At 44.4% G+C, this 25,311-nt stretch overlaps 1 protein-coding gene across 11 annotated transcripts; it reads right to left on the bottom strand.

Moving 5' to 3' along the window:
* Nucleotides 1-2,446: 2,446 nt before the first annotated feature.
* PRPSAP2 (phosphoribosyl pyrophosphate synthetase associated protein 2) lies at nucleotides 2,447-23,684 on the bottom strand. Of its 11 annotated transcripts, XM_075436010.1 has the most exons (17): nucleotides 22,498-23,684; nucleotides 21,380-21,489; nucleotides 19,519-19,661; nucleotides 19,347-19,397; nucleotides 18,673-18,809; nucleotides 17,060-17,218; nucleotides 15,807-15,918; nucleotides 15,060-15,210; nucleotides 13,879-13,931; nucleotides 13,692-13,758; nucleotides 12,499-12,671; nucleotides 11,364-11,479; nucleotides 7,717-7,772; nucleotides 5,202-5,350; nucleotides 4,376-4,446; nucleotides 3,508-3,654; nucleotides 2,447-3,088 (listed from the first exon to the last, which is right to left on the bottom strand). In XM_075436010.1, exons 8-17 carry the CDS (start codon nucleotides 15,176-15,178, stop codon nucleotides 2,930-2,932), a joined length of 1,110 nt encoding a protein of 369 aa, XP_075292125.1. In that variant the 5' UTR covers nucleotides 15,179-15,210; nucleotides 15,807-15,918; nucleotides 17,060-17,218; nucleotides 18,673-18,809; nucleotides 19,347-19,397; nucleotides 19,519-19,661; nucleotides 21,380-21,489; nucleotides 22,498-23,684; the 3' UTR covers nucleotides 2,447-2,929. The 11 variants fall into 11 exon arrangements, with proteins under 11 accessions (XP_075292125.1, XP_075292124.1, XP_075292123.1 ...); XM_075436009.1 differs by lacking the exon at nucleotides 19,347-19,397; XM_075436008.1 differs by having other exon boundaries at nucleotides 17,060-17,221; nucleotides 18,673-19,661.
* Nucleotides 23,685-25,311: the final 1,627 nt, after the last annotated feature.

Here is a 25,311-nt window from a genome sequence, read left to right as displayed (position 1 = left end):
CCCGCAGCCAGTCACGGAATCAGTAACTCGTTAGCAGCACTGAGGGCATTGATCATTAAACCCGCCAGCTTCTGGAGGTGCTCGGCTGGGCAGCCTGGCTGTCCCCCGCCTCCCTCCCCACGACGCTTCCCGAGGGAAGCGGGGTCCAGGCGAGCGCCTCGATTGCGGTGTCTCACAAACCAGCAGCTACTTAATCCCCTTTTTCTGGGGGTTTTCTGCTGCTTCTGCGCTGGTCCCGACGCAGCTGCCCCTGCAACGAACACATTGCTGCGACGCAGGTTCTCGGGGCACGCGCTCCCAGCAGCTTCTTCCCTAAATCTAGACACTGCCGGACGAGAAACTGCCACAGCTTTTGTCTTCTGTGACCTGTAAAGCAAACCCCAGTATTCTTCTTGCAAATCCTAAGAGCCTGGAAGGAAGCCGCATGACCTACTGACTAGTTAAGTGCTGTAGCAATTACCAGATAAAGCAGGGGTTTTAACGTGTTCTTTACATTTGAAGGGTCCCAGAGAAACACCTCCAAGAATAGCTGGCGTTTCTGGTGATCTGGTATTTTTGTTTCCGGGAAAAGCACCTGGAGTTTAGGTAGCTCTGCTGTGATGAAAGGTATATAAAAAAATGTCTGAGTGAAGTCGCACGTGCTTTTCCCCCTTTCAACCACTCCAGCACTGCAAAAAGCCAAAGAACCAGCAACCCATTCTTACAGCCACGACTGCTCTCAAATTCTTGAGTCCTAATCAATACAATAACTGCGCTGCATGAACTAGGCAACGTTGGGCGTTTTCTACGTGCTGAAGCACTGACCAAACACAGGAGCTGCGTGAACGTCCAAGGCGGAGCCTCAGCACCAGCAGAAAGGCTCGCGGAAGAGATGAAGCTATTCTCCCACCGGCCAACGCGAAACGAGCAGCGGGAAACCAACCTTTCAATTTAGTGCTTTCTGCTGTTTAGTAATCACATTGTTCTCTGCAGCGGATGCTTGGCTCATTTTCAGGTGGCAGCACACTCTCCAACCATGTATCATAAAATAAATACACTGCAACTAATCCACCCATCACCGAGACAGGTCAGCGTATTTCTCCTCTCTTTGAGCACAGCCGCTGACACACCCACGCTCCGCTGGAATTTAACCTGCATTAACACATTCACAGTACACACAAGTGTTAATACCTCAGCTTGGTGTATCTATTAACATAGCTGAACTGTTTAATAACCGACCGTCATTAAAGTACAACCGGGTACAGCCTGGCATTTGGTCATTTCAGGGAGGCAGAACGCGCCTCTCTGGACAGGACTGCAAAAACCAAGCAGAATAACCTGATGAAAAATCAGCTCACAGGATGAAGAACAGCGTTATCTGAGCAGAAACGCGCAGCTGCTTCAATAAAATCGCCATCTCAGTTGCTGAACGTACCAACAAGAACGAGAACCGCAGATCTTTGAGCAATGTCTGGGCCTTCCAGCCATAGGTCTCCATGGTGCCCAGTGCTGTACCCAGACAGACAAGGGAAGGAAAAAAACCCGCTTTTAGCCTTAAAAGCAAATGAACCTTCCAAAACCCTTGGAAGTGTCTCAGAGACAAGAGGTGTCAGCAAAGGTTAATTTTCATTTCTGCTTTTGAACACCCTAGGAGTTCTATACTCCTTCATAGGACATTGACAGAGAAAGATCCCACCAAACCCCTAAAGGCTCGTGAATTCCACCACCGTTTCCTCCGCAACAGGGCAAGAACTTCAAGCCTCTGAGAGTGGAAGCTCTGTGCGGCAGCCAGCCGCCTCTCCATACCCGCGTACCTGAGGACAGCTGGGAAAATAAACCTGAACAAGTCCAGCTCTGCACTACGGCCGTGGTTTTTAGCACATCCATGCACTGAGGCCAGGCTACAAACCTCTGAAAAAGCAGTTTACCTGTGGATGAGCCAACTGGGGTTTTACCACCAGGAACCTCAGCCCCCCTCACACTATTCCCAAGTTCTCCCAACTCCCTGCTGTTCCCTGACGTCCAGCCACGGATTTAGCTCCCTCCCACATTCCCTGAAGCAAAGCAGCACAGGAAGCGTACTGTGACTGCCAAATTACAACTGAACTAAACACACTCGTGCTAGCACCTACGAGCACGAGGTGAACAGTTGTACAGGTTTGGCGTTTTACAAGGCTGCTCAGCAGAAGACAGGTTGAAAAATGGCAATGAGCATCACTATTAAGGAAAAGCAGCCTCTCCTCCTCGTCTGCAGGGGTTTCACTGTAACAACAAGCAAAACGGATGTTACTGTCCTTACTGCCGAGAAGCCAGAATCCTGTTCATATTCCGAAGTAGCACGTTAGCACAGAAGAATCAATTCACCTCTGGGTTTCTTCCAGTAACGTAATGCCTACGGATCATTGTTAAGGGGACACACTTTAGAAGGTAAGTGACTAGTAGTACGTGAACGTTTTTAGAAAGCTCACACAAAACAAGTCTTTATTCTTTGTTGCAGAAAATAAATACAGGTGCATATTTCATATGCTTTTCTATAAAAGCACTCCTACAAAAAAATCACTTAACTGCATACAACAGTACAACCTTTTTGGCTTTTAAAATGCAAATATGATACAGTCACTTCATTTTATTATCTTTGAAAGCACTTGTAGCAAGCAGCTTTGGAAAAGGAATGCTTGATTTAGAAGCCAAATTCTTGCCTCAAGTGTTTTGTGGGGTTTTTCCATCATGTATATAGTGCAACTAACCTAAAAGTAAATAGAACAGTTTTTTGTAAAATGTTTATTCCCCAACCCCCCAAAAAAGCTCTTAAAAAACTGTTCTACCTTGATACTTAACCCAAGAGAAAACAAGTGGCTCAATAGAAATATTAAGGTAAGCATGATGCTTCACAGCTCTTTATCTGTTCGCTTCCAGTTTGGCCCAGGGTGTTTCTTTAGAATGAGCAGCATTAATCATCCAGTCCTATATTTCTGAAAAGGTACGACATGGACTCCCCGTTATGGATCCGGCGAATGGCTTCCGAGAGGATCATGCTGATATCCACAGTCTTAATCTTTGGGCACTGGAGTTTTTGTATTTCATGTGGAATTGTGTTCGTAACAACCACCTACAGAAAGAAAAAATGATCAGAAAGACGTAGCTCCATTATGTTTTCCACCACCCATACTGGAACTGTGAAAGGGAATGTCCACGTATCCATGGATACTCATGGCACTGTCCTCCTTCCCTCTCATTCTGCCACACAGGTCCAAAAGAAGGTACAAAAATATCCCCCACACTGACAGGAAGAGTCTGCTAATGCCAGCAGTCCATCATCTCACTTCTTCCCTAGTTGCCCACTGCTATAGTTTAAGGATGCGTAGATGCTAATATTCTAGCAACCAATTCCCTGGTAAGAAAGCTTGAACCCAGGAACCTCCCAGCTCAATTCTTCATGCCAGTATATTTTAATAATCAAGCCAGGAGAAAATTGCTTGCTTAAAAAACCTTAAATCATTTGATCAGAAATTCAGAATCCATGCTTACTTCATCAATTGCAGATTCCTCTATCAGCCTGGGAGCATCTGAAGACAACAGGCCGTGTGTGGCCATTACAAAGATCTTGTAAGCCCCTCTCTCCTTGAGGGTCTCAGCTGCAGCAAGAAAGCTGTCCACGTCATCTATAATGTCATCCTGTCAATACAAGATCAAGTTAGTGAAGATTCATCACGTGCTCAGGCAGATCAACACAGCACAGGCAGATGGACATTACACCTTTTTCAAGATTTCGTAGCAGTTTCCAGCCAATGCAAAAGGGACATTTTTATTGCTGCTGTTCTTCAGACACCCGAGCTAGACAGTAAGCGCGAAAGAGCGGACAAGCAGAGCGTCCCACCCTACTGCAACACCAAGGGACAGAGGGATTGCTCCATGAGGGGAAGAGGGGAAAAGCCAAGGCAACTGACATTCGTTCAAAAACTAAACTAACAGAAGATTTCCCTCTTCCCGGACAAGCCCAGAGATTACACTCTGCGTTAGAGAAACCGTAAAACTGCACCATCTCTGCATTCCACTGGCATCTCCTCACTCACAGGCTAGAAACATGGGTGATTTTCCCCTAATCTGATGCAGAAGCACCACCTGAAACTCCTCACCTTCAGGCAAGCACTCAAACAAGGTTTTATCTGGCCTATTCATAGTAACAAGGTCCAAATGCTGCTTTTCAGCACAGATCACAGTTCACACAGTCAGCTTCAGTAAGCGTGCAGAATGCTGCCTCATGGTGTAAGAAGTGCAGTATCAAAAGCCCACCATTAACCAAAGTTTAGTTGCTAACAAAGCAGAAAATCTACTCGATTTCTGCAACTTTAACATATTAAATATGATTTATCAAAAGCTATGGCATCTTACTTACCACAATGATAGCTATTCTTCCTCCTACATCTCCAACAACTGTGATGGGTGGTTTTTCCTTGGGAATCAGCACTGATCAATGGCAAATTTTTTTAGGGAGTAGAAAGGGGAAAGAAAGAGAAAGTTTATACAATTTACTTGAAGTTTGGAAATGTCTGCTTTGCACGGGTCACCACTGCTATAGAGGAATGAAGCCAAACATCACAGCATTACTGGGGAAAAAACAGCAGGACTTCAATACATAAATGATTTTTTTTTTAAGTTTAGCCACAGTATTAACTACATTCATTTACACTCAAATTCTTAACCAGCCCAATTAATTCTTAACTTTAGTACAGAGAACAGAGTGGCTTGCAGACACAACCAGTTCAATCGCCCTACTGAGATCCAAGCTAGCTTTATGCAATGAAGTTTTGCTCGCGCAGATATAGATCCATCCACATTAGGCAAGGTTCCTCTGTCAAGGCCCATGACATTACACAGCTACACACAAAACCACTGTGAGCTCAGCTCATTAGCTCTGTGTCCCAGAAAAATCCTAAGAGGAAGAGTAAACAGCAAAAGAGTGGGGCCTCTCTGTCAGGGGCTCTTCTGACTAGCTGTAATGATACAGCCCCTCCTACACAGGGCACAGACCACATCCAGCCTAGCACTAAAACCATGGACAAAGAGCATCAAAAAGGAATTATTTCCCCCCCCAATATGAAAAAAGTAATCTTCCTTCCCCCTAAAGAAGCATTCCTTTTTCACAGTCCATCACTTCCAGCCCCATTCCCCAAACCCACAAAAACCAGCAGGCGAACACTTTCACACACAAGCTTACTTACTGGGTATCTCCAAACTGGGATGAATAGCAGCTACATTTTTGGCTGTAGGTGGTGAGTGTCGACCATCCACCATGTCAGACTCAGCATCTTGAGCTTCCCCATGAATCACAGCAATTCCCAACCGTAAGCGCTCAGCAAATGACTGTGCCCTGTAGGGAAAGGGTTTAAAAAAAAAAAAAGAACAGAAATACATTAAATTTGAAATAATCCACACACACAATCCTAATCTATTTCCATTTTATTTCTAATGTTTCAGAGGAAAAATGGAATGATCCTAAAATTTTAGGAAAACAACAGAAGAAACCACTTGCCCCTTAATATCTTGTTTTCACCAGGCTTGCGAGAGTCAGAATAACCTTGAAAGTACCACACTGGCCTTGAAGCAGCAGGATAAATGCTGCAGGTCACAATTCTGATAATTCGCTCCTGTTTTGCTCAACAGTCAAAAACATTTCCTAGCCTTCAGCATTCCTGAGATCCCATGCTTTAGCAGGTCTCATCCAACAGTAGCCAAGAATAGCCTAGATGTCTGGAGTGTCTACATTTAATAGGAAAAAAAAAAAAATACTCACATGACAACAGAAAACAAGTGATCACCTGTTTATTTTTAGCAAGATGTGCACTAAATAAAGACAATATCCCTGACCTTCTGCCACATAACCTTTGCTATCCTACAGAAAAGAGAATCCAGATGATTGATCACTTCGCCTGACAAACCGCTCTTCAAAGTTAAACAGCCTGGATTTTTACAAGATTACAGAGAGTTTCTTCACCACGCAGCACTTCTTCGACTAAAATGAGAAATTTATGTAAAGAAGTGGGGGGGTTATGTAAAGCTGGGGGACTGGGGAAAGCAGAGAGTCAGGAAAACAGGAATGTCACAGACAGTGCTTGTGTCCCAGGTGCTGGAAGCAGCAGGTGAATATTGGCAGATTCATCCTACCTTACCTCGCACACCCAGGAGTCCAGTATCTAGCCTAAGCCAGTGATCTCGTCTCCTTCGGGTCAAAGTGAGACTGGCACGTCCAGACTGAGTCACTTGGTTCTAACTTTAGCATCTAGGACCTGTGGCCTGAATCACCTCCTTTACACTTAAGCCTTGTTTCATTATCCAAACAACTCAAAGTCCAGAGAATAATTTGGCCATCGTGATGCTCAGTTAATTAAAAATGAAGAATCTCCTGCCCTGTGGTTATCATACAGTCAGGATATTTTTTTCAAATAGATAACTACAGGTAAATTATGACACCAAACATTAAGCGTTATGACTTAGAAGGCACAATCCTATCAACGAAACCATAATAGTTACTTTAAAATGCAGTATTAAAATGAGTAAAGTTCAAAGTAACAGTAAAATGATTTACTCATTTTCCAGTGAGCTCAGAAACCACAGAAACATTCTAAACTTCTCTTCCACAAGTAGATGTTTGTCTGAAGTATTCTCCTTGATTAGACTGAAGCATTCAATTGCCCTTTTTCAAATACAACGTACCTCCTGAAATACTGCTCTTAAATGCGCCCATGTACACTCAAAGAAGCTAAACAATACAGCTCTGAGATCCTCTCCTACATAAATTGGTTACTGTCTGATCAGTTAAAAGGTAAGTGTAGACTATTTGCTGGCATGCACAATTACTTGACGAGCATGAAAATGCTTCAACAAATGTCTGCCTACTCCCAAGAGGCAACACTGACACCAGGTAAAGAAACACTCAAAGACAAGCAAATGTAACGTAATTGGTCAAACCAAAAGAAATTACATGAAAAGTACTGCTGGAAAACAAAGATGACAAAAATTGTTCCCCTCACTACACTTCTACAAATTAAAGCATTTCTGCTTTGCTATATAAAATAACAAAAACCTTTCTTACAAAGAGTATCATGATTCCTTAGCATGAAAGCCTAAGTAACTTTTCAACAAACTATTAGTTTGTCAGCACAGCAAACACCGTATCTCTTAAAGCACTGTCCAAGACTTACACCACCTGTTGAGAACAGCGTAATTCCAAAGCGCTCAGGAACAGTCAACCAAAAAGATTCATGGATTAAGAACAATCGTTCAGCCAACAAGGAGTTGACAATCGAAGTCATCTCAAACATCAAATCCTGTTTCACCACACTAGACGGCAAGCAAACTGTATTTAGGATCTGATCAACCACGTCCTAAGTTATGGCCACATTAAGCCATTACTTTAGATTAATGGTGTTCTACTTGCAGAGATTTTTCTTTGTTTACTGCACGAAATTTATAGTGTAAATACACACAAATATGATTAAATACCTTCTTTATCCTAAGCCCTGTATTGATTTATCTCATCCTTTTGTTTGCTTGTCTTTATTACATTTATTATGATTTTAGCAATGATATAAAAACTACACATCTGACAAAACAGAAGTGGTAGGGATTTGAAGACTGCATCTTCTAATTATTGGATATCTGTCCTTCACTTGATTCTAAGAACAAAAACGCAACAGAGATTTCCTGCTCTAACACAAGAGAGCAGATCTTACCCACCTCTTGGCAGACGCAGGTGATTTGGCCACAATTACAGCATTCCTGTAGTCTGGTATCTGTAGTAAATAACAGATAGCAATGTCTACTTCATATCTTTAGACAAATTTAAACTCAGTAAGAATCAGAGAACTTTATTTTGCCAGAAGAATTTTAAGCATCGGACATTTTACCTAACATAAGAAAGCAACCTCAAGAATCCATGGTACATGATCAGAGTTCACAGCTCAGTAAAAGCAGGTATTTAGAAAATTCAGATTTTAACTTAAAACTGTACTTTTTATAAACACCACGTCATACTACAGATTGCACAAAAGTAACTGCTTCAGAAGAACATCAGGACTACATGGACAAATGTTAAAAGAAACAGGAAACCATCAAAATGAAAGTTTCCTGTTTAACTTAAACTGTCTTGCATCTGCACATGGCAGTATTTAACCACTTGGAAACATAGCATTTCATCTATTTCCTAGGCTTAGCACTGTTTTTCAGAGTACACAAAAAAAAAAAAAAAGAGTAACACCTCTCCATCACATCATAATGACCCTTAATAAAGGCCACCAAAAGGGATAAAAATTCCGCACTCACTGCACTGATCCTGGAGTCAGGGTAATATTGCTGCAAACCGTCGTCTACGCAGACCAGCACTAGAGGATGCTGCCGCAAATGCCCACAGCAGCAAAGTGCTAAGGCCGAGAAGTCTGCGTTTCATTTTGAGGTCTGATGGGTACCTCAGTCAATCTTCACAAGCAGAGTCTACTCCAAAGTTTGCTGCCCCTGCCCTGCCCCATTCTCATACCGGCCTTTGACCTCGGATAGCCAGCATTTTAGTCCCCATCTCTCAAAAGCTGCTTATCTTCATCTCCATTTTCCCTGCAAACAGTGACTTCACATCAGACTTGTCTTTCCTCGTCCATAACTTCGAGCATTCCACCACTCGCATTTCCAGTCCTCCTTTCCAACAGCAATCTATGCTCCCTCCAATATCTCATCTTACCCCCTTCCTTGCAAACTCAGCACTTTTCTTCACTGCGCTGCCCTGGGACCATCCATTGGGCACGGAGAGCAGCATACAGAGAACCTGTCTGTCCTTCTGTCAGCTGCCACAGCGACAGGTCACAGCCACTCACAGTTGCAATAGCAAAGTTCTACAGAGCAGATCCAATCCTCAGAATCCCAGTGTTGAGGGACGGAAGACCTTTTACTGAATACCTGCAAATTGATCTGCTACAGCTGTAATTTCATAAATTTGAGGAGATGGTACCCTGACGTGCAGTTCATCACCTTGCTATCAGACGTTAAATATCAATTCTAAAGCACATAAATACCTGGGGTTTTTTTTCAAACACAAGCAAGGTAAGTTCTTCCACAATCTTACCCTCACACATACAAATCACACTGGCTGAATATTTCCAAAGCACTCTACCTGAAATAGGCACAGGGAAGAAAATTTACGTTCTCAATTTGGGCATGGGCCTAACCAACTGAAAACAAAAGCTTTTCTGAAGACATGTCAGGCAACATTAATAATCCACAATGCTACCAACTCCACCTATAATACTGGGAATTAAGCATGTTCTGTTCTTTACAAACATTTAGTTATACAAGAAGCTACAAAGATTAACATGATGGAAGGTATGCACAAGGCAGGGCCTGTCACTTGACATAATAAAGGCTTTGATCTTGTTCAGACATCACTGCCTCATTCTCTCCTGCCAAATTATCAAATTTGTTCTCAGCTCTTCATAAATGAAGTCAGAAAGCCAGAAATGTCATCCAAAAGATAGTAAGACATTGACAACTCCCCGTAACAAAGCGCTATGTCGCTGTAAGATTAATATGTACACATAGGAAAGAGAGAAGGCACTAAGTATTGAACATTTGCTACACATACAAAGGAAAAATCACCCAATTATTTTTATACTACATTAATTTCACCGATTGGACTGTCTTCATCCCAGAACACCAAGAAATTCTCTTCACACCTATGCATACATTCCCGACGTGGAACAACTACAAGCCCTCATCCTTCTAACTTTCAGTTAAATGCTTTTGAAGCAACCTCCATTCTTATCAAGCCAGACTCTCCTTCATACTACTCAATATACCCCATCACAACTCCCATTTGAAACACTTTTCATGTTTTGACATTCACAATGCAGGATATACAGCAAGCTGCTGCTGCCACCGCAAACTTGAGATGAATACTAAATTCTTCCTGAGCAGCACCGGATGAAACTTGTAAGAACAGATACTACAAATGACCTGGCTGGTGAAGGTACTTGCCAATACAGGTCCCATGCCATCAGATACATTCAGGCTACTCTCGTTTTAGCAAGTCATCTCATGGACAAGCAGACGAATGAAGACATGAAAAACTGAAAGTATCTTTTAAGGCCCCTCTACACATACTTCAGCAGGTCTCTACATATGTTCATTTGTTAGACTGCACCGCAGTGCCAGACTTAAAGCTGCAACAACTCTTTGTAAACTATTAAGAGCTCACATACCAAAATGTCTTGAAGACTAAACCCGGAACATTATCTTGTGATCAGCCATAATCCATACATTCAAGCAACAAATCCAAACCATCCTATGATTCTATACTTGGTTTTCCACTTTTTTTTCTTTTTTTAACCTATGAAGTGCTGACAATGTGCAATATTTCTCTCCTGCTATACAAGATGCCTGACTGTGACAAATCCAGAGCCTAGAGTACATTTCTATCATCCTCTGACTCTAGCACCAAATGAAATGATACCAATAGATTCAAATGGTAACGGATTCCCCAAACAGATTTTAACACTGGTTTAACAAAAACACATTGGTTTGGGTTTTGGTTTTTTCAGGTTTTTTTTTGTTTGGGTTTTTTTTTTTTTAGTTTTTTTAATTGAGGCATTCACATTTCTATAAAAAGAAATAGCCTGGATTCAAAAGTAAGAGTGAGCTAAACCTTTCCTCTCACCAGGAAGAAAGCATTTGCTTTATTCCAAATTCTCATTAGTCAGAGGCATAATATGCATCTTATACCTACAATTATCATTTGCACAATTTGTATACATGAAGCTACCAGTGGCACTTCTCAAAGTACTTATAAAAATAAGATGGAGAAATGGATGCACAGAACATCAGAAGTTAAGCTCCTCAAGTCAAGACATGCTGAACAAACAGCAGGTGGAGATTTCCACAGAAGAAGTCATCTGTTCTCACTTTTAGACGATTGATAGGCTCACTCAGAGTTTACAACTTCACTTCCAAAGTGTTTTCATAATGCAATATAAATTACACCTACACAAGTAGTCCATCCTATAAAAGTCAACGAAACTGGAAACAGGAAAGGAAAAGGATGTCAAAAGCAAGTAAATCCTTTGGTGTTTTTTTTTAGTACTAGTTAGGGGAATGTATCTAAGAAGACAGAACAGCATCACTGCATGGATAAGAAAACACCAGCTCTTCACAAAAGCAAAACTTAAACCTGTGGGGAAGAAAAGAACCAACTGCCCCAACACCACCCTCTGCCCCAACACGACCCTTCCCCTTTTAAAATTCTGTTTGAAGAGTTAGTCTTTTCAAAGAAATTTGTTTTAGAAGCCTTGATACATGACAAAAAATAAGTTAAAAACGCAACTGTAATAGCAGGCCTTCCTCACCTCTTCTTGGATGTACTGTAGTAAAAATGGAGATGCTCTCAAGTTATCAACTGGAATATTGAAGAAGCCCTGTATTTCCTTCTGATGTAAATCCATGGTAATAAGATGAGTTAGTCCTTCAAAAAAATAAAAACATACAGAGAAACACATCAAGCAAAGTAAGAGAGAACAGACACACTCTTCTTTCTCTAGAAAGTTTAACTGAAGCTTGTCCAGAACAAAAGCTCTAAGGTGCATTAAAACAAGCATACTGCACTTAGTGAAAGTACATACTAACTACGTCCCTCAAGTACACTGGCATTATCATGTTTTGACATTTCTACAGTGTCCTTTCTAAAAGAACCTCAGAACGCTCCACATAATTGACTCAGTAGTGCCACACTGAGGCAGGTTACGATCTTTCTCCATTTGACACACGGCAAGATGGAAGCACCAACATAAATTGTCCTATACCACATAGCAAGACTCTGGCACAGCTAACATTAGAGTCCTGAACTCCTGAAAAATGGGCCCAAATTCCAATCATTGAAACACTCCTCTCAAAATAAGAAACCAGATCACACTGTGCTCACTGTAACTGCCCATTCTGCCCAGGGACAGGAGCAAAGGAAAGGAGCAGAAAGTGTGCAGAAGGCTGTGAAAATGAGGATTCTCGTTCTTCCACACCATCTCAAGTGTAAAGGACAGATACAAAGCACATTCAACCAACAGGTAAAAAACAGGCTAGAAATGACAAAGCACAACTGTTCGAGACTGTTAGAAAGGCAAAGAACACCATTATGAGGGATGCATACCACGGCCCAAAGCAGCAGAGTCCAGCAGACTCAGTTTGCCAGTTCAGCAGGACACAATGTAAAATGGCTGTTACAAGTTCGGGTTGGTTTTTTTTTGTTCTGTTTTGGGTTTTTTTTGTGTGGGTTTTTTTGGTTTTTTGTTTTTTGTTTTTTTTTACAAACTCATCATTTGGAAACATTTCTAGTTACATTATCCTTTCTATGTGGGTTTTAAACTCACAAAAACCTTGGCAGTTATTTTTAAACAAAGTCCCAACTTCTGCACAGACCTCTCTAAACCCAAAAGCTGACAGCAGGAGCCCCCACTGCCCTGATTGTTTCCTAACAGCCTGCATTCTTACCAGCTTTGCACATCATTGAAGCCAGTAATTTAGAGACAATAGAGCCCCTTTTCCTCATCTTGCACTGTTTGCTGTACGGGAAGTACGGAATCACTCCAATAATGCTTTTGGCACAGGAGGTTTTACAGGCGTACACCATGATCAGGAGTTCCATGATCGTAGTATTCACATCCCTGCAACGAGAAGCATCTGGTTCTGTATCTCATGCACAAACTCCCCGTACTCAGCACAGTATCTACACCCACTCCAGCGATTTCACTCCAGGGTAGAGTCTGGTCACAGGGCAATCTTCACTAAGAATCCAGCTGTGCACCTCAGGACAGCAAGTGCCCCGGACCCAGCATTTTAAACCTTCACTAGAATTAATTAGAATTATTTCTTTCACCTGGCTTTTTTGGCAATTCAGCAGATTTTGCTATACCATTTTGAGGCTTTTAGTAACACAGCATGATGCTGTAACAAAGTAGTCCATAATTTATCTCCAACATCTATTTCTCCTCTGCACAAAACAGATGTATTTTTCAATAGAGAAGCTTTTTTAAAAAAAAAAAAAAAAAAAGGTTCCAGACTTTAAAACACACTCCTCTACTGTTCAAGCCAACAGCAGGTTAAGCATTTCACAATTACCAGCTATTTTCTGCCCTAAATGAAAATATCCAGAGTGTATCTTTTTAGATGAGAACTGGTCATCAACTAAGAGACCTACTATCTATTTTGCCATTAGAAATAAGGAAAAAAAGTCTTAGCATTTGTAAAGCTCTTTTCACATTAGAAAAAAAAAAAAAAGTTGTTTTCTGAATCTCAGGACACATTGTCTAGGAAGTGCCCCTCCTCCATTTAGACCTTTGTAATGGTGCTGGAGATACAGTAGCTGCAAAGAGAAGATTTTAAAGAGAATGACATAAGGAAAAGAATGCACTTGGCAAAAGACTGCAGAGACCCAGGGGAAAGTTTCATTGACATATTCACTGAAAATTAAAACACAGGTTAGCTTATGCTGAAGTCTTCTTTGTGCACGTAGCAAAAAAAGCCCAAACAACCCAAAAAGTCCACAAAGAGAAGCCTCTATCTAGTTAATCTAAGCTTATTATACTGTATCATATACATAAAATGCAAAGAAAAATCAAAACAGAAGCATTCCTATGGACGGTCCATGTCAAAATCTAGCACAGCGTCTTTAAACAGTTACTCACTTCGAAACTGTTTGGATGATAAATACATCCTTTCCTCTCACAGACTCCTGAATCTGCACTCTTGTTTCTGCCAAGAAGAGAAATATGTAATATTTGCAATAGCAAAACTCAGACTTCAAGAAAAGGGTGGCAAATACATGCACATCATTGTTAGGTAAGTTTCCAATTTTGCCAATTAAATGCTCACCCCTGTTTGGCTCTTGATAAACTTGAACCTTCCCCATCTCAACTCCTAAGCGCCTGCAGGAACAGAAAAAAAAAGTCAGTATGGTAAAATGAAGGGCAAAAGAAATATAAAGCCCATACAATGCAACAGTTACTGAAAAGGCTATATTTCGTAGAAGAAAACCAACAAAAGAAAAGCCGAAAGCATAAAACCAGTAATTATAGCGGAAATTTTTTAACAAAACGTCTACAATTTCCAGAAGCTGCACTGCAGGCTACGCTGAAGTCATTTTGAAGTCAAGCTCAGAAGAACAAGCAAGGGAAAAAAAAAATAACGCTTGACTACTAAACTATTTAACAATTTCTAATTTTTCAGATGTATTTCTATATATGTTACATATGTTGCCATATATACATGACAACATACACATGCACAATGCTTAAAAGACCACTTTTAAATCATTTTCTATAGAAAAAAAGTCAATGTAGAGCAAACAGGAAATACTAGCGAGCTCTACTCGATGAATAACGGAAGACTGATGTCTGCTGTGTTTATTTCAGTTCAGCATTAACACAAAGCCCCTACACTAAAAAAAGGAGACAATCAAGCATGCCATGCACTTATCCCCAAGTCCTTACAATGTGTAATTTCCTTTGCACTCTCCTTTCTCCTCCTATCTCTAACCTTAGGTACGTAAGCCTCAGGAAGAAACGCATCACATGCAATACTCCTGGTAATGTTATGCATCCTAATACTGGTATAGTAGCACGGTAAAAATTTCCTTAAGTCATAACCATTCCGCTGAAGCTATTCATCCATTCAAAGCTAAACAAATGTCCCCAGCTAAAATACACACTGAACAGTAGCTTTGCTTTCTAACAAAACTCCACTACAAGGAGAACGAGAAAATGATGAAAACTTCTGCCATGATTATTTAACACTATCCAAACGTTACTTTTCCCACATGTTCTCTACAACATACTGCAGTCAATCACAACCTGCCACCAAACAATTCAAACGCATTATTTTCTTTGTCATTGATGTGTTGAAACAAGCCGCACAATACAGCACACTCGACATTCTTGCAAACCGTGGCAGTTTTCCTAGGTAACCTTCCTTAAACACAGAAATCAGTCTTTAGGAAAGTAAGCCCCATGATAATAACACCAAGATCCTAAGCTGCCCTGCAGAATTTTACTTACTCAGCAATCCTCTTCGATAGTTCCATGCATGACGAATTGGAATTCGCTGAAAACAGCACCAGTCCACCCTTGGTTATATTCATGATGGGTCCAATTTCAGTTGATGGCACACAAAACATCAAACCTAAGTTGTTCTTCCGCTTCTAGAAGACTGCAAGAGATCAAAGCTCTGTTAAAGCCACAACGTTAAAAACAAAAAAGAAACAAATTTTCTCAGTTCAAAAAGTGAAGAGCTTCCCATAAAGCCTATGATTTCCAGCATCCTTAACACTGGTTATCACCACTTTAATAGTGCCAGGAATATATCCTTACACAACACTGTGACCCACAAGCCACACCGTTTACTGACCTAGCTCAGCACACCTAAGGAGACGGCACAAAGAGCGAAGCTTCAGCCTGCATTGCCCTTCTCCTGCCCCCAGGCTTTACACACCCTCCAGCAGAATGTGATCCCCCTAGACAGCCTCCTAACTTCAACAGGGTTTTTTCTTTTCTTTCCCCCCACCCTGTCTTTTTAAATGTTTTCCTCAGGCTATCATGTAGTTACACAGACTCTCTTCCATCAGCTTGTCCAGTTCACTTTCCAGAGCTGAGCAAAGTTAATTGACTTTTTCAAGCTCACTAAGCCAGGCACAGGTAGAATTGAGCTAATCAGAGGTCCTAAGTCCTGGCTCTGCTACATCGGCTGGAAGAGTATTTCCATAGCTGTGTATCTTTCCATCATTTTGCAATAAATTATAAACTTACAAATAAGGATGAAGTGTAAGGAATAAAGCTGGTAGCTGCAAGTAACGACCTCCTGCACAATGCATCCACTTGGTCAAGCAGTTGTTGTCATTCTTTGATACTAATCTCTCTCCTGTGAAAACAGGAGAAAATGTCAAAAGGAAATCTATACAATTATTTTTTTTTCAAAATAAAGGCACAAATCCACCAAGGATTTGATGGGATTCCATCTTGAAACCTTTTATTCTTTTTTGTAATATCACATTTTTATTACTACTTCTACTACAACATCTTGTTCAAATAAAATAGTCACATTGACCAGCAGCCACTGATAGACCAAAGTTGCATTGAACCCAAGAAGTCCTAGGCTACTGCACTTCTGCTGTACAAATAGTCCAATCCATCATCCATTTTAGCACTATGTAGGGGACTGAAAATACCAAATACGAGCGGTATAATTCAAAACAAAGTAAATAGAACTCTGGATAAATCAATAGCTTCTTTCCTAGTAAACATCTCCCTGCTGATAATCATCATTACCTAAGAGTCACACATAATCTGTTCCAAAAAAACAACAGTGTATCAACTATTAAGTACTCCAAAACAGCAACTAAAAGAAAACCCATGGTTTGTTTGTCCAGCAACTGTGGGCTAGCTCTGTAAAGAAACTCACTCAGCCCACCTTTGCAACTAGACATACTCTTGCTCAGCATGACCTCATCACAGAAACTGTGCCCGATTCACTCTCAGTTAAGAGCCAAAGTCAAGTCAGGATCCTCCTAACAACAAATCTCCTCATGAAGCATCTGCGCTATGCTCAATTGCTGTGAATGAAAACCTGTCTGTCATCAGAATTTCCAAAATGTGCAGAAGAGAGCACAAATAGTGACAACTTCAGCAACAGAATCTGAATGCTAGCTAGGTGTTTCGACGCTACCAGAATCTGGTGGCCCCCCCTCGTAAAGCACAACCCCACCCCTTTCAGCCTTTGCTTTCAGACAAGATCAAAAAGAAAAATCCTAGAAAGCAGTATGGTTACAACCAGTCTAAAGCTCAAGTATATCCCTATATCTCTCTCAAACCAAGTACCCAACAACTTGGGAAACCTATTTCTTAGCTAGTGTTTCTCCCTTTGTTCTGCTGCACTCTCCCTCTAACGCCCAGCTGTTAACTAATGGCCATCATCTGTCAAATATTCATTACTGTGTTAAAGATACATCTTAAATTCAACAAAGTGAGCACATACTAGAAATGCTTTTACATCTCAAACACACCTGAAAGTTCCCTGCTTGTGCAATTAGATGGGAACAACGTAAAAACAACTTTCAATGTTACTAAAAACATTCACATGGTGTTTTGAAGACACAGGGTTTTTTTCCAGTTGCTACCTTCTTTACTCCATGGATTAGGGAAAATGAGGAGAGCCGAGAGATCTGCTGAAAGACAAGAGTTGTTGGTTGCTGATTATTGGTCAGGGTGCATTTTACACCACGGTTAAGGTATCAACATATTCACAAGCAACACTGAATGCAGCTCTTCACAGAATCATAGGTCAACAATTTCCTTGCGCATGTACTTCAGCAGCAACAAGTGGGCTACAGTGTGTGTGGTGGGAGGGAAGTTGCATTTGTAGGGTAACAGTGATGTATCAACCTTGAAACAGGTGTTGGGATGACAGCAAGCTCACAAAACTTTATTAGACTTGTAACTCATGACTTCACATAGGTACACAGAACCACAGGCCTCTCTCTGACTTGAGGCGGACAAATCTGCCAAGTCTGCATCAGATTTGAGAGAACACACACACCAGAGTGGGCTGCAGCCCACGAAACTCCCACCCTTTCTTTTGGGCTGCACACAATGACACAGACACATGATGAACACAACAATTAGTGGACTGGGTACACATGATGCCCTACTCCCACTGGCTTTACACCTCCACAAACTGAGCATGCCCGCACAGAAAGCAACAGGGGCAGGAATAACTGCATGGGATAACCACGGTACTGCAGAATTGATCCCCAGGGGCTGGAGGGAAGCTGAACCCTCTTGCCCATCTCCCCCCCAGGGAACGTCCCCGGTGCAGAAGGGCCCTCCACGCTGACCTATCCCCCTGAGCTAAGCGGCAGAGGGTCGCCCCTTCCACCCCACACCTCCCTACGAGGCCTTCAGCTGCTCCGGGTCGGTGCCACACGCCCGGGGAGGGGAAGCCCGCCCAGGCACCGCAGGATACCCGGGGCTCTCTCCCCTCCTCTACGGGCAGAGGCCTGGGCACGCCGCTCCCCTTCACCCGTAGGGCTGGCGGGCGGCGGGCAGCCCCCGGTCGCAGAGGAGAGGGCCCCCCCCCTTCCCACAGGGCCCCTGAGGGGAGGCCGACGAAGCCCCTTCCTCAGGCGGCGGAACCCTGCGTGGGGCAGGGGAAGAGAGCGCTGGGGCAGGGGGATGTCCTGCCCTCAGGCAGCCGGCTGGAGCGGGCGGGCTGAAGGCCTTACCTGCCGGCTCCGGCCCCCCGGCCGCGGGTGAAGGCAGCCCGGCCGGAGGGGAGGAGGAGAGGCAGAGACAGCGGCGGAGCTCAGCCCCTACGGTTGTCCGCTTGCAAGATGGCGGCGCCGCGAGAGGGAGGGAGGGAGAGAGGGCGGGCGGGCCAGGGGCGGGAGCGAGGCGACGCCCAACGCCCCCCCCCCCCCCCGGGCGCCCCTCCCGCCACGGCCTCGCGGCTGAGGGGAGCCGCCGCCATCTTCCCCCCCTCGCACCCGCGATGCTGGGGGGGGGAGCCGGTACCAACGCCGTGTTTCAGCTTTCCTCCCCCCAAAAACAGAGCGCGATGGGTGGGCAGCGGCCCCCCAAAGGTGCGGAGCCCACACGGTGACGGGGGTCGAGCTCCCACCTCCTCCTCCCTGCCTGAGGCACCGCTGAGGCCCACGCCGGGCGCTGGCACCACAGCACTGGGCCTTCGCCATCCTCACTGGTCACCATGGTACCCGCTGGCCTTCACCGGCAACGTCTGTAGAGAAGGATTATTTTCTGGGAAGTAGACAAAGAAAAACCCTGTCAGTTCCCTTACACAGTCGAGAGCGTACAGGGTTTGTCCAGTGATCTCTGTCACAGCCCACCTTGCAACACCCGTAGGTTGAACTGGATGAAGAAGCATTTGACACCTGCAGCAAGGTTACAGTCACCCAGCTTTACCACAGGACAGTACCCATGACAAAAGCGACATCCTTTAACTGCTTTGGCAGAGTTACAGTCATCCTGTGCAGATTTGGGAGAATAAAGGTCTTGCCAGGGAACCCCCCCCCCCCAGTAGATAAACAAGCATCGTGTTTCCCCACTAACTGGGCAGCTACAAGCTGTTTTAAATGTTGCTTTTCCATATGCCCAAGATCAACAGCATTTTATGGATCAGAATTTTAGCATCTGGCATAAAGTTACAGATCAGGTACTTTCTGCCACAGCTTTTCTCACAAAAAGCAATTGAATGTAATTAATTCTGGACTGCAGGGTGCATGGGAGCAAGGCCTTGGGCACCCCAGCAGATATTTCTGTCTGCGCTGGCCTTACCATGAAAGAGGAAGAAAAGCCCCAGCTGCCAGCACTGCTCCCCAAACATGCCTGCAGAAGGACCACATCGAGATGCACATTTTGAATGGCAGTTTCTGCCATTACGAGCCATACTTTCCACTTTAAATATCCACACCCCAGAACCTCCCCTTATTTCACAATATTCACTCACTGCTTGTTGCATTCTAACACTGCATCAGTTATCTCCTTTTTTCCTCCTTTGACAGACTGGGAGCCGGGAAAGGTGAGGAATTTAACCTGGAGCCACCGAGCAGCTGCCAGATGTAGAGCACTCCACTTGTAAAGCCAAGACATCTGTTTGAAATACAGAGCAGAGAGGCCATAAGCCTGTTTGTATCCTCACAAGGAGGCAGCAGCAATCCTCTGCCTTTCCCAGAGTCTCTTCTGAATTACGCTTAAGTGTAAGAGCAGACCTCTCCCACCACCTTGCCACCCCCACCATTCTCAGTCTGTATTTTTCTGCTCACAGGCTGGTGATTCCACAGTTGATTTGGGGTCATTGACCCTAGTAGGTCCTTTTTTTGTTTGGGGGCTTTTGGGACAAAGGGGAAGAGGGTTTTGAACTTTTTGTTAGCCTCTTTGCAGAGCAGCAGAGATTTCTCTTAGCATCAGTGTTCATCACAGGATTTCACTACAGGCTGGTATGGCAGAGCAGTTTAAGGCAGAACAGCTAGAAAACAACACATGGTGAAGCACTGACCCGTAAATCCAATTAGCAGCCTTCCCCAGAAGCGTTTTTCAATACCCTAGGGCACCCAGAATTTCCTATTTGATTTGTGCTGTCCCAAATTCCTAACATTGCTTAAGAAAACCACAGGACCAGGAACTAAAAGATTTTTGCCTTCTGAACCTTTTTATAAGGCTGCTGCCTTTATTTTCTCAGAGCAAATTAATTCCTTTCCCCACCTCTATTTTCCTGGTCAGAGGAATGCAAGTTTAAATCTCAGATCCCAAGGGAGAGGGATTTGTTAATTTTACAGTGTGCTATCCAAATGCTAAGAGTTTTAACAAATAGTTGCTCCAAAGCAAGCACCCAGATTTTATGTCATTTACAATGATTCAATTAGCAGTCATCTAAGGAATTCTGAAAAACTGCCGGGTGTGAAAATAGTGGCTCACAGAGATTTGTTTTTCTTAATCCCACTGCAACCCTGGCGAGTGGAGATGTGCAAAAAGCCCCACACCCAGTCCAGCCAAGGGGAAGAGCACTGCTCGCCCAGCACTTGGCTGCACAACAGCCTGCATCCATCACCTGAGTAGACAAATGCTGCTGCCATCCAGTCTCCTGAGCTCCATCCGTCACTGCTCAGCCAGGTTGGCTTTTTTTCTTGGTGTTTTGGGGTTTGTTGGTTGGTTTTGGTTTTTTTTATTTTTAGAAAAGGTGGATGTTAAAACTCACCTACCAAACCACCTGACAGCGAGGATTATCAGACTTGCTACACCAAAGAAACCTTTTGATTTGATCCTAATGGAGCCTTGTGAATAGATTTGGTCTCTCCCAACAGTTGGTCCTACGAGGCATCCCAAAAGCATCCTCTACCCTGCACAGTCCCTCTGAGAGGTTCCGCAACACGCTGGCACCTCTGCACCGAGCCCAGCCTCAAGGCCACCACCTCCCTCCTCCCCTGCCTTCAGCTTTGCTGCCTGGGAACAACAGTGTCTGATTTCCAGAAGATGCTGTCTTGGATATTACCCAGCTAGGGAGGCAGAACTCAAGGCAGCTATCAATGCATTTCTGAATCAAGGGAGGGAGGAGTAATTTTATAATTTCTTAGGGGTGATCTGGAAAATAGCATTGCCCATGCCTGGGAACAAAAGTGCCTTAAAAGCCCTCAGAGCATAGAATAAGTCTTATCGACGCGAAGGGCTGTGTAAGTACATAGCACTCTATTACTGTTTTATCAAATATTACTGCCTAGCTGTGGCTTGGCTGTCTGTAGGAAATAGGCACCAACTCATTTTGTTACAGTCCTGTGCCTCCTGAGTCACGAAGCTTTGACTGAAAGACTCACCGAGTTCGGTTTGTTTTCCTGTTTCTAACAACGCTCTTGGTTCCGGGTCAGTCTGCAATGACTAACAGATCTGCCACATCAGCTTCAGCACGGGGTTATCTCCAACCAGCCTTCAAACAAAGAGACAAGAGGCTTGTTGGAATACCCAGCATTTCACAGGTCACCACACAGACAAACATCTCAAGCTGGATGAGCGGACGAGGGTTTGAACAAACATTGCCCTGGAACAAGAACCGGCAGTAGCGCCTTTTGCTTTGTTCGCAGATTCTCTTTGCGCCGCTGTGTTTTTGTGCAGTTCTGTCCTGCAAAGTCTGCCTAACACCCAGTTAACATCCATCACCTTCTGTTTACAGATGTGGTTTGCCGTTCAGTTCATCTTCAGACAAAAGCAGTTGAACAGGACAGTGAAGTCGTGTCATTTTAGCAAATTTGACCAGCTACGCACTCAGTGCCAAACACCCCGTTCCTCTCTGTCCTACCATGACTTGCCATGTGCTGCGCTAAGCTACAGCTCCTCTCCAAACAGAGGGAGACAGACATCATGCCCTGTACAGGCAGTCAGTGAAGGTACAGAGGGCTCGAGTTAGTCACTGGAGAGGAGGCTCACAAACCGAAGCAGAACTCAGTACAGGAGATAAGATCCTGTGCTTTGCATACACGGCTCCACAGAGATGGACTGGGAGGTGCAAGGAAAGATTTGGTACCAGCTCTGCCCCGTACAGATGAGCAGGAGCTGGGGGAGGTGCAGGGAAGGACCACAGTGCAATCCGCAAAGAGCACCCTGGTCCCATCCCGGTTTGGTGCCAATGGGGACCAGCCCTGGATCAGCAGGTTCGCTCCCGTGCTGGGTGGGACGCTCACCCAGCTGCTGTACCCAGAGAGGCCAAGGAGACCTGGGCAAGACCTGACCTGCACCGCTTACTAACACCATTACCAATATCTCCTTCATAGAGCAACTTTTTACCAAGACCGGTCCTCTTAACTCGCCAGATTCTTTCCTGCCTGATTTCAGCAAGCTCTGGAAGAGGTTCTGCTGTCAGACCTCCGCTTGTACTTGACCTTATCTAACAAGTCCATTCCCCAAGCTCAAGAGTGGGACACTTAAAAATTTTACTCACCAGGGAAGTTTCACCAGAGGAAAGGCATAGGGACTGCTAGGCTTCGCAGAGGCTTTTATTGTCTCATTAAATTCTCATTAATGAGAACTTCCTCACCTGCTGCAGTCTCCCTCCCATTCATTTTCACCCACCATGATGCTGCTGGTACTTTCAAGGCTGTCTTAGCTCCCGCTCCTTCCTCCCTCTTTCCTCTCAGCTGTTCGGAGCCCAGTTTCTATTTCCGTGCCCTCATCCAGGTCCCAAGGAGAAAATACCTTCTCCTTTTGAGCCCCTCCTGGACACATCGTCCTCGGCTGGTTTCCTCCCTGCTATCCCTGCAGCTTCTCCCAGCTCCAGAGTCACCTGCCATACTCTCTCCTCCAAAGCAAGGCAGCGACAGCTCCTGTTGAGACCCCTGACTTACGTGCTTGCTAGAACAGTGTGAAATGCTGGGCATAGCAATAATCCACGGCTCTCGAGGACCCACTGCGTGCTGCAATTCACCCCAGGCTTTGACTCCTTGAGATTCTTGATACATCCTCATGTAAGATCCTGTCTTCATTACAGAAGCAGCTGTGTCACAAGACCCCGTTACACCAGGGTTGTCCCTCAGCATGATTAGAACACCACAGTTATTTTCTCTTGCATTAAAGATACAAGAACATCTTACCGTCCTGCCAGACCCTAGTCTGACCAAAACTGTAACGCTGATCTGGAGCCGCTTAAGCCTGTGATTGAATCAGGACATGACACGACCAGGCTGTAACTGGATTCTGCCAGTTCTGTTTTCAGTATACAGAGGTCTGTCATCCCTCACCCAAACTGGCCCCATAGCATAATTCTGGCATCTATGCCGACTACTGAAGTGTCACCATCCCTTGCTACCTTGCTCAGAGTGCAGCTCTGGACGACAGCTCCAGCCAGCGCAGCTCCTGCACTCCGAAGGCACAGCCTGTGACAAAACCTCTAGCCAAAAATCACCTGCCAAGTCTTGCTGAGCTCTTCACCAACATGTTTTGGTGATTCTGTATTTACCTTGCCCAACTCCAAAGTATTAATGACCTCATCAGACTGCTCTCACCCTGGCCTGCTCTGACTACCAAAACTTGCTTATTCTCTCAGCTAAGGCTCCACCATGCACAGCCTGAACCCCGCATTCCCTGACAATGGCTCTGCCTGAAGCCCACACGCTCTGACGATGGCTCTGTGCGCCCCGGCCCTCTGTTTGTATGAGCAGAGCTGCCGGATCGGCCCCTCCACAGGACCAATGAGGGCCGCACGCCAGCAGGGCAGCGGGTTCAATGACTGCAAATACTGGGGGGGTTCAGACTGTTCCACCCATCCAATCACATCTGAAAGAGCCTTGAGAGCAAAGCTACGTCAGAGAGGGGCACAGCTGCCAAAAGAGTCGTTCAACCTCTTTGCGTTGTTTGCACACCTTTGGAAAAAATTTTCCCTTTTTTTTTCATTCAGGCTTTTCTAGGTAAGGGCATGACAAACACAAGTATCAGAGAGAATGAACAGCCTGCCTCCTACTTGGGACTGAGGGACTATCACGATTACCACTGTGATAATGAGATAGTCTGAACATGAGGGAACTCGATACAACGGGAGATTTATCTTGGAACCAGTCCCTTGGCACCTGACCCTGTATTGATGTCTGCATGGTTTCTTCTTGCACAGAGGCGAGGGATCAGACCTGGGATGACAGACCCATCGCTCCCTCGAGCGCATCCTGTAACACAGCAATGTCCATTACCATCGATAAACATTCGCTTCCCACTTTTTTCTCCCAACAGTATTTTGGCAAATGTTCTCAGGAGTGGCTGTCTGAAAGCTTCCTCAGCCCCTTCCCCACCATACAGGGAGACATCCAGCTTTGTAAAGACACGCTATTTTGCTTAGGCGTAATAACACGCCGCTTGGAGTGGAAGCAACTTCTGGGAGGGATATTGCAAGAGATGGAGAGAGCAGCTTGGTCTCGAGTGTGGAGTCGGACGGGGTTAGGTGATGAAACAGAGCTGCTGCGCAAGAGGCGTGCTGGACTTGGCTGGGATGCCAAGGAGGAGATGCTCTGCAGGTTAGTTACCTACCGGTATTCCAGTGGTAATTCCTTAGATCACCCAGACACTCTGCTTCTTTTAAATCATGTTGTCCCATAGGAACCCTGTACCCACCTTGGATGTCCAAATGTTCCAGAAAATTGCTTTCTTTCCTACCACAAACCAGGTCAACACTTCAAGTCCTGACCTTCAAGGATGCCGGGGTGAGGAGAGAGGCATGACAGGAGTCCAAGGCGTTGGTCCAACACTCTCAGAAACTCTTGTCACAAGGAATTATGTGGGCTCTGCAAACAGATAAGGAAAACCAGAAAGAGCAAACGCCGGGCTGCACAACCTTGACACTGCAATCGATGCTGTAGTTTACCACCAGGAGCAAGCAAATAGCCCCGGAGTTGCACACTGCATAGCAAACATTGCAGCTTTATCTGGATGACAGGCAGCAATTTGTGGCAAAGGGTAAATCTCTCTGTTCACTCATGCTTGACATATGGATGGTCTTGTTACATTCCCTGTTCTCTGCGGGTTTATGCATGAATTTAAGGTTAAGTACATGCATGCCTGTAGGATCACGACCTTCATTTAATATTGCATGGCCCAGCAGACCCATAATTAATCCCCAACATGTTCAAGTGACAGCTCTTGCTCAGTAATGTCATCCACACAGAATACTGAGGTACGTGTAAATTCATACACTCAGGCTGGGAGTCGGAGATTTGCCAGCCATCAGAGCAATGAGGCTCCAAGGCAGGTTTCTGGCAGGACAAACAGGACA

Source organism: Opisthocomus hoazin, chromosome 15, assembly GCF_030867145.1.
Source record: "Opisthocomus hoazin isolate bOpiHoa1 chromosome 15, bOpiHoa1.hap1, whole genome shotgun sequence".
NCBI lineage: Eukaryota > Metazoa > Chordata > Aves > Opisthocomiformes > Opisthocomidae > Opisthocomus > Opisthocomus hoazin.
The sequence above is the reverse complement of the archived record's forward strand: the minus strand, read 5'-3'. Positions and strand labels throughout refer to the sequence as shown.